The sequence below is a fragment of the Asparagus officinalis genome, chromosome 4 (assembly GCF_001876935.1).
Source record: "Asparagus officinalis chromosome 4, Aspof.V1, whole genome shotgun sequence".
Lineage (NCBI taxonomy): Eukaryota > Viridiplantae > Streptophyta > Magnoliopsida > Asparagales > Asparagaceae > Asparagus > Asparagus officinalis.
The window spans coordinates 18,803,381-18,813,080 of record NC_033797.1 but is presented as its reverse complement, the minus strand read 5'-3'; the positions used below and the strand labels follow the sequence as shown (position 1 = coordinate 18,813,080).

Below are 9,700 nucleotides of genomic sequence, written 5' to 3'. Positions count from 1 at the left end.
AGAGTGCCCATGAGCACTCTATAAGGGAGGAGAGAGATAGAGAGAAATAAATTATGCACAAAAATTAATACAGATCAGGGAGGTCCATGTGCTATTCATTTCTCTCTATATCTCTCATCTCTTATAGAGTATCCATGAGCACTCTATAGAAAAACCGTTAATAATATTAACTCTATTGTGGACATCAGTCAAGTTTGTCTTTCTCGAGAACACATTATTTTTTTGGGCTTTTACATGGAATCTGTGTTTACTTTTACTCAAATGGATAGATAACACCTTTTTTATGTGGATTAAGTGAGGGTATTATGGATATCATCCTGTGTCTTTTTTAAGCAGAAATTGCGCCGCATTGTGACATTGCAAAAGTATCCCAGATTAAAGGTGGTTTCTACTAAAAAATAAAATGGTTTCTATCAATTTAGATAAAAGCAAAATGAATTTCAAACATATATTATGTTGCACTAAGTTTCATTATAGGAGATACAATGGAAAAAATCTGTAGTTGAAACCAGAGTTGAAACCAGAATTTCTATACAATGTAGGGTGTCGAATATTGGAATCCCAATTACACTACAGCAGTACTTCATATTTTCCATCCGAGCTTTGCTACAGGGACCCAAAATATGGGATCAATAAGGAGGACAAATGTGGTGTCCCACTCCTATTGGATAATGAATTGGTCATCATTAATGATGACCAACTCATTATCTAATAGGAAGAGGACACCTCACTTGTCCCCCTATTGGTCCCATATTTTGGGTCCTTGAAGAATTTTTCTTTCCATCCTCATCAACTTGCATTATTAGACTAGAAAAATGACCAAGAAAGTTGAAACCGACGTCATGGTGATCACACCAACATCAAACTCAAAGCCCAAAAATAATTACAACATTAAAATTTCCAAAATAATAGAACTGTCAAATGATAGAAAAGAAGAACTAAGCAAATTCTCTCTGAAGAGAAGCAAACTTCAATTTTACACGTACTAAGAGCATCTCCAACAGCTTCCCCATCTTCTTGAAATACTCAAATTTGGAGAATATAGAGCTTTTTTTTTTGTCCAACAGATTCTCCATCTCATTCCCCAAAATAGGGAAGGAGGAGAAAAAATAGGGAGCCTTCCCCAAATCTGCAGCATTTTCCAAATTTTTGGGGAGAGCTTTATTATTGTAATAAATGCGATTTTTCAAAATGGGGAAGCTGTTGGAGTTGGAGCAAAAATAATTTGGAGAATATGACTTTTGTTTCTCCATTTTGGAGAAAATTTTAGGGAAGCTGTTGGAGATGCTCTAATGAGCTGATTCAGTGAATACCAATCCTCATCCTTAGACTAATTACCCCATTAAAGAAATTTCAAACTTCACAAAATTTAATTAATTAATTAAGTCAAAGCGCTTGCCTTCTCGCCCCTTAAATTGCCCATGCGCCGCGTTGACCTCCTCAAAATAATCAACCTCTCACTATAAAACCCCCATCCCTTCACCGAAATGCCATTAAAATTATCCAAACTTCTTCATTAATCAATGGCTGAGCATGAGATCCCGTCCTATTTCCTTTGCCCGATCTCATACCAGATAATGAAAGATCCGGTGACCCTTTCAACCGGTATCACCTACGACCGCAGCAGCATCCAGCAATGGATATTCGCCGGAAAGCACGACACCTGTCCGGTCACCAACCAGTTGCTTTCTAGCCGGGATCTGACACCGAACCACACCCTCCGGCGACTAATCCAAGCTTGGTGCGTCGCCAACGCAGTCGAGCGGGTCCCGACACCTCGACAGCCAATCGACCGGGCCCACATTGCCAGGATCGTCGACAAAGCTCGGTCTTCGACGCAATTTCAGCTGAGCTGTTTACAACAGCTTAAGTCGATAGCGTCAGAGAGCGAGATAAATAGATCCTGCATCGAAAACTCAGAAGCAGTCGAGTTCTTGGCTTCTGTTGTCAGCATTAGCGGTAATAATAACGGTTGTGACGATTCAGTTAATGAAGCGCTCGAAATTCTAAGCAAGCTTCAGATCTCCGATCAAGCGCTCATCGATCTTGTCTCAAGATTCGACGACCTCATCGACTCGTTAACCAAGATATTGAATCAATCGAACCATACATCAAGAACCAACGCCTTGATTCTATTAAAATCGATAGTCCAAGTGATTTCACCAGCTCGATTAATGGCGGTGCGAGAAGATCTCTTCCTCGGAGTAGTGAAGATACTTCGAGACAAAATCTCGATCAAGGCGACAAAATCGGCCCTCGAAACCCTAATAGGTGTCTGCTCGTGGGGACGGAACCGGATCAAAGCGTCTCGCTCAGGCGCAGTGCACGTGCTGATCGAGATCCTGATCGATTGCGAGAACGAGAGGAGAGTTAACGAGATGGCTCTCGTTGTGTTGGACAAACTGAGCTCTTGCGCTGAAGGGAGAGCCGAGATTGTGAAGCATGCGGCGGGGATTGCGGCGGTGTCGAGATCGATACTGAGGGTATCGGCCACGGGGAATGAGAGGGCAGTTAGGGTTCTGTGGTCGGTGGCTAGGTACTCAGCGACGGCAGCGGTGGTCCAGGAGATGATGCAGGTGGGAGCAGTGGCGAAGCTGTAAAACGAAGGAGAGGGGGAGGGAGATTCTGAGGACGCATTCTAGGGTTTGGAGGAGTTCGGTCTGTTTGTCTCCTCAGCTGCGAGCCCTGTATCCTTGTCAGCTCGTTTAGAGATTAATGACTGTAGGAGGAGGAGATGATAAATCAGTGGCTACTTAGCATGAAATTATGCTCATATAGAGACAAATTATACAGAATTAGAATTGAGGGTGAGAACCAAGGAAGGAGAGAAGGAGATCGCCGCTGTTCTTCTAATCTAGGTTAGTAGAGGGCGTAAATTGGTTTCAAGAATAGTGCGTGAGAGGAGAGTTTCGTAGTTTTTATCCGTGTAAAAAGATTAGATGATTGAGAGAGGTTTTCACCGTCTTTATCCGTTCAAAAGATTGTGAGGATGGTTTTGGAGAGAGTACGAACGGTTGATTGTGTTTGTGCGGTTGAGAGATTTGGAGATGAGAGTTGAGTGATTCCTCTTGTCGATTTTCTTAGTACATAGTGGATTTTCTCATATTATCATCCTGTGAATGTAATTTAAAATTGATCGACTGACCACATAAATCTTAGTGTTCTTATTCTTAATTGAGAGTGTTTTCTATCTTATTGATAGTGATTGGTTCTAAATTCTAGAGATTGTAATAGGGAGGACTAAAAATCCTCAACAACAATTTACTGTTAGAATGAGTCTCAAATAGGTAGAGGCTTTGTGATCCCCCATTAGGCCTTTTTGGTTGATATAAGGTATCATAAATAAGAAGTAAATCAAATCTATTACTTCTAAAATTATGAAGTAGGAAGTAGCGAAATTATTATTTTACTGTTTGTTTCATAAATTCTTAAAAGTAGAGAAAATAGTGCTAATTTTTTAACTTCATTCACTCTTTTTTGTTTGGTAGCATTTATAAATACCGTTAAGATGAGAGAACGAGCATCTTTGGAATTTTATTTAAAATAAGAGTCTAGCCACAAATAATAATAATTTTTTTTTTGGTCAATGAAAATAAATTTTATTCATCAAACCAAATATGAACGTTTTCTACATCACAGACACCAGAAAATGACTGGCGGTAAACAAGAAGAAAAAACTACATTCTTTCAAGCTTCTCCTTCATTTGAAGAGGAAGATTGTCATTCAAAATTTTTGAATAAATGGAGATTTTGATTGCACGGAAAACCTTTTCAGACTCTCTAGCTTTGGACTGAAAAATTCTCATGTTCCTCTCTTGCCAAATCATATAAATTGTTGCCGAGAAGACCAATCTTTTTAATTTGTGCATAAATCCTTTCCCCTTGAGCCTGCAGCTGTACCACCTAATAAGCTGACACCAATCACATGATCTCCAAGAAAAATTTATCCATGCCATTACCTTGTTCCACACACTTGCTGAAAACTGACATGCGAAGAAAAGATGTGCACATGTTTCCACCTGGAAGTTTGAACAGAGAACACAGTGGTTTGTATCCAATAACCCCAGCCTGCATAATCTGTCTCTTGTTAAAAGTCTGGAATGAATCGCTAGCCAGGAATAATAATTTTATTCCTAAATTGACTCAATAAGGTACTTTGAAGCCTTGTGGGGGAGGAAAAAGATTCAAGAAATAGAGATGATGCGTAGGCACTGGGGCAGCTTTTAATAAAATATCGAAAATAGATTTTTCATAGAAACAAACATACTAAAAGTAGCATAAATAGCAACTACTTCCTTTTCTTCAGCTACTTCTTAGCTGTTTCCATGCGAACAAACAGCCCTAGTTAGGGTTGTTGTATGATCTCCCTCTTAACTTTGGGTTGTTATCACATAATTTCAACAATTGTTTATCTGCACCAGTTTCAAAGGAGGAAATTAAAAGAGCAGTGTTCTCCATGCCAGATAACAAATCTCCAGATCCAGATGGATATGGAGCTTCGTTTTTCAAGTCTGCTTGGTCTGTTATAGGAGATGAAGTCACACTAGCAATTGAGGTTTATTTCAAAACTGGAAAGTTGCTGGGGGCTATTAACTCTACATCCATCACTCTTATCCCTAAGGTACATTGTCCTAGTACTCCCTCTAACTTTAGGCTAATCTCCTGCTGCAATTGCCTATATAAAGTGATATAAAAAATTCTTGCTAATAGGTTACAACCAATAATGGGGTATCTCATCAGTGATGCCCAAAGTACTTTTGTAAAGGATAGACATATTGCTAATAATATCTTTCTAGCACATAAACTGGTTAAAAACTATGGCAGAAAACACATCTCACCTAGAGTCATGATTAACATTGATATAGAAAAGCCTTCGATACCATTAGCTGGAAGTTTATTGAGGAAATGCTAAAAGGCTTGGGTTTCAATAGTATGTTGACCAACTGGATCATGACTTTTATATTATCTCCGAAATTCTCCATCTCTCTCAATGGCTCTCTTCATGGATAATTTAAGGGTGAAAGAGGTCTAAGGCAAGGAGATCCTCTCTCCCCTTATTTGTTCATCTTGGGAATGAAGTACTTTTCAAGAAGTCTTGATCTACTGAAAAAGGACAGAAATTTTAATTTTCACCCAAAGTGTGGAAGGCTAAAAGTCACTCATTTGATCTTTGTGGATGATTTATTGTTATTTTGCAAAGGTTTTCTTAACTCAATTCAGAAGATCTACCAACATGTCACTAGTTTTAGTGAGGTATCTGGGCTTGAAGCAAATCCAAACAAATATGCCATCTTCTATGGAGGAGTGGCTGAGCCTATCAAGGATACTATTAAAGAATATCTGGGATTTTCTGAGGGGATTACGTCTATCAGATAATTAGGTGTTCCTTTAGTCAGCAAGAGGCTCACTTTCCAGGATTTCAACCCCCTCTTCAACAAAATCTCCAACCAATTTTAAAGATGCTTGAAAATTAGGAACTTGTCATATGCCGACAGAATACAGATAATAAAGAGTGTTATCCTTGGCATTCAAATCTATTAATTGGACTTCCAGCTATGTTTTACCAATTAAAGTGCTACAGAAAGTAGATGAACTTTGCAGAAACTTTCTCTGAGCAAAAATGATCAAGCTTTCAAGACACCACTGGTATTATGGGACAAAGTATGCACGGGAAAAATGTATGGAGGCCTGGGGATTTTCTCCTCAATCATATGGAACTATGCAGCAGCTTTAAAGACACTCTGGGATATTCATTTAAATAAGGAATGCTTATGGATCAAATGGATTCATGGTACATATCTAAAACACATGAATATATGGCAAGTGTAAACAAAAATTGGAGATTCTTGGATGTGGAAACAACTCTTAAAAATAAAAAATAAAGCTTTTGATCATTGTGGTGGAGTTGAAAACTTAATGGAATTAATCAGGTCGTGCTGCAAAAATTCCAAAATCAAGCTCTCGAATTCGAACCTGTATCATGCCTTATCCCCTGCACTAGCAAGGTGTCATGGTGTATCACAATCTAGGGGCGCGGGGTAAACTACCCTAAGCATTTTTTTATTGCATGATTAGCTGTTCAAATCAGGCTCTTAACCCAAGATAAATTGCTTAGGAGAGGTGTCATTCAAACCAACCAATGCATATTATGCTCAGGAACTGTAGCTGAAAGTAGAACCCATCTATTTTTTGACTGTGACTACTCTAAAGAAATTTGGAATAGAATCATGGATTGGCTACACTTTAAATAGAGGAGTTGTGATTGGAACCAGTTAATAAACCGGTATAGTTCCAGTCTGCGGGGGAAGGGATTCAAGCATAGAATTAAAAGAATGGCTCTTTCCTCCTCTATATATAACATTTGGTTGGAGCACAATGGGAGGACATTCAACCAGAAATACAGGGTAATAGAGCAGCTAATCAAAATCATTAAGGTGGATTTGATGACAATAATACTTAATAGCAATATACCTGCTGAGAACAAGGACTGGTTTCTTTCTTTATTACTTCAGATGGCTCCCAGGTTTGGATCTTTTTGGAAATAGTTAGTTGGGTGGTTATTTCCCTTTATGTTGTTTTTCCTCTTAAGTTTTTTTTGTAGCTTACTCGGTATTTGAGTTCTGATGTACATAAACTTCCCATACGGTTAAATGAATAAAACTCTTCATTTACCCAAAAAAAAGTTGTCTTACTCTTTTCCACTTTCAAAATGATTTCCGCATTTATTAAATGTGCATTAAATTCAACATTGAACTTTTTACATTTTACTTTTACATACAATTTTTAAATAAAAAAAATCTAAAACGATGATAATGTGTTATTTTAATGCTTCCAATTTTTGTTCTTATGAAGAAAGAACATTTCATAGTTTTAAGAGCATACAAGGAAAATAATTCTTCAATACATGTGTATTTTTTTTGTTAGTTGCAAATTAATCTTAATTAGTCTTTAGAAATGTGCGTGAACCTTAACGCCTCGTTTGGTACGCGGGAATAAGGAGGAATGGAATGTAATTCCCACTTCTCATTCCCTCATACCAAACACACCTATATTTTAGATGTTGGAATGACCATTCCCTAGGAATGATCATTCCCACTATTTGTGGGAATGAACATTCCAAGTGAGAAGATAAGGAATGGTCATTCCCATTCAAGTGAGAATCAAAAACTAGTTAGGTATTTTTCAATTATATCCATATTAATAATAAAAAATGTTTGGGTGAGGCGCTATGCAAGTGGGCAATTTTAGATTGACAATTTAGGCTAGTATATCATTTTGCTATTTCGAAACTTATTATTTTAGTTGGTATTGTTTTATGGATTTTTGCTATTATGAATTGAGTGATTTTGATACTTTATCAAATAAGTTAATTTATATATCTAGAACTGTGGATTGTGGATATCATTCTTTTTTTTGGACCTATGGAAGATACGATAATCTTTTTTTTAATTTTTTTTTTAATTTTTAAGACTAAGAAATAGCGAGTATTGTTTAAAAAATATAAACGAAACATACACCTGATGGATAACACGAGCATTAGTATAACACATACCTAGATTAATATAACATATGCGTATATAAAATTATTTAGTTATTATCATTAATGTTTATTTTTTATCTTATTAAAAATCTATGTTGTTGTAAGGGCATTATTAGAAAATGAGATTTCATTCTCACTTGTGTACTAGTGATACCAAACATGGGAATGGGAATGAGATTTCCATTCTAGCTTCATTCTACGAACGCACCCAAACAAGAGAATGAGACTGACCATTCCATTCCCACATGCAATCCATTCCATTCCTTCTTTCATTCTCTTTACAAAATGATTTCCGCATTTATTAAATGTGCATTAAATTCAACATTGAACTTTTTACATTTTACTTTTACATACAATTTTTAAATAAAAAAAAAATCTAAAACGATGATAATGTGTTATTTTAATGCTTCCAATTTTTGTTCTTATGAAGAAAGAACATTTCATAGTTTTAAGAGCATACAAGGAAAATAATTCTTCAATACATGTGTATTTTTTTTGTTAGTTGCAAATTAATCTTAATTAGTCTTTAGAAATGTGCGTGAACCTTAAATGCCACACAGTCCCAACAAAATCCAAATCACAGCCATCACAATCGGAGCGGATCTAATATATTTATGATTTTTTTCCAAATCTTTCTGGTATCTGAAATTCCAATTGGTATCTGATTTTTTACATGTTGGCTGTGTTGTGCACAGTAGAGGGATAAAAGGCATTTGCCTTCAAACAATAGTCCCACATCGCCTAATTTAGTGTATGGGTGGTTGTTTAAATTGGTTCTCTTCTCTTTACTTCTTGAGGGTCCCAAGGGGGGTGTTTTGGACATTCATTTTGTTTGGGCTTTAGATAACGCGCACCCGCTCGCCTCGCCATTTTTTGAATTTTCGTTTTGATTTTTTTCCTTTTACTTTTTGACTCGGCAATTAGCAATGGCTAGATCACGCGTATGTTTTGGAGAACGTGCACTGAGTTTTGCGGAAAGTTTAAACGGCTGCGCGAATTTAGCGAACGTGGCTTGGATTAAGCGGGGAGTTTCAATAGCTTAGGGTTTCTAAAACCCTATAAATACTGCCTCTAACTCAGTTTGAAAAACACACTCACGAAAAAGAAAAGTTTCTCTCTTCTGACTTCTTAAGAACCGAAAACTCCTCCCTCTCTAAAATCTATGTTGTTATTTATTTTCTTTTGGGCATACGTCTTCATCTGAGAAGAAGCTCTATACTCTCGTCTGAGTACAGAGGTCGGCTGCTTCCGGAGGTTTTTACCACTAGGGAGAGAGGATCGACTGTGGCTGGGCGATAGGCAAATCATCAATCTTTAGGGCAGTGCCTTGCGCGACTGCTACCCGTATCAAGCCAGTTTTTCTATTGAACTTATTTTTTCGGATTTATACGCAAGCTAATAAGATAAAATTGACAACAATACATCTCAAAATAAACCGGACTTCGAAGCAGGAAAATAAAAACCAGATAAATAAATAATTGAATTGAATAAAAGCATAATTTTAAGCATGTGGATCTCAATGTCGCTGACTTTTCTCGATACAGGTTCTTTTTTAATTGTTGCACTGTCACAACGCTGTCTCTCAAGCGTAAGCTGCGGTCTACGTGCGTAGTAATAAACGCATCATCTTCCACGCGGAATCAACGCTGAGGTGAGTCCTGCTCCCATGAAGTAACGCCCACCTTAAGCATTCCACGGGTTAAAATGAGTTGAAAGGTGAATTAGAGAAGTCATCAAGTTAGTTGGAAATTTAATTTTGTATCCAAAACTATGGGACCAATTATTCCTCTCTATGATTGTCATTATTGATGCTCTTTTATTACTAGAGTGCTGCTACGGGGACCCAAAATATGGGATCAATGGAGGGGACATGTGAGGTGTCCCCTCCCTATTGCATAATGAGTTGGCATGACCAACTCATTATGCAATAGGGAAGGGACACCTCACCTGTCCCCTCCATTGATCCCATATTTTGGGTCCTTAAATCATTTTCCTTATTACTATCACAAACAGTTAGTGTAATAAAGATACAACAAGATTTGTACTACTGGACACACGAAATCATGTAACTTTTTTTATAAATTAGAAAGAGTAATTATGAGTTAAAGATCTTTCTATGCAGGTAATGTCTTGTTGTCAAAAATCAAATTATTAGTATAA

At 37.2% G+C, this 9,700-nt stretch overlaps 2 protein-coding genes across 2 annotated transcripts; both read left to right on the top strand.

Moving 5' to 3' along the window:
- On the top strand, positions 1,524-2,600 carry LOC109838289 (E3 ubiquitin-protein ligase PUB23-like). Its single transcript, XM_020406744.1, has one exon. The coding sequence runs from the start codon at positions 1,524-1,526 to the stop codon at positions 2,598-2,600; it is 1,077 nt and encodes a 358-aa protein (XP_020262333.1).
- Positions 3,989-5,376, top strand: LOC109838288. The gene is made up of 3 exons (XM_020406743.1): positions 3,989-4,046; positions 4,422-4,621; positions 5,221-5,376. The coding sequence occupies exons 1-3, from the start codon at positions 3,989-3,991 to the stop codon at positions 5,374-5,376; spliced, it is 414 nt and encodes a 137-aa protein (XP_020262332.1).

Bases quoted from the DNA above. Each gene is read 5' to 3' on its own strand.
- LOC109838288 (XM_020406743.1), top strand. From the start codon at position 3,989: ATGCGAAGAAAAGATGTGCACATGTTTCCACCTGGAAGTTTGAACAGA. The intron at 4,047-4,421 runs GTTTGTATCCAA...TATCTGCACCAG, and splicing joins TTTGAACAGAGAACACAGTG to TTTCAAAGGAGGAAATTAAA. The intron at 4,622-5,220 runs GTACATTGTCCT...AACTCAATTCAG, and splicing joins CCATCACTCTTATCCCTAAG to AAGATCTACCAACATGTCAC.
- LOC109838289 (XM_020406744.1), top strand. From the start codon at position 1,524: ATGGCTGAGCATGAGATCCCGTCCTATTTCCTTTGCCCGATCTCATAC.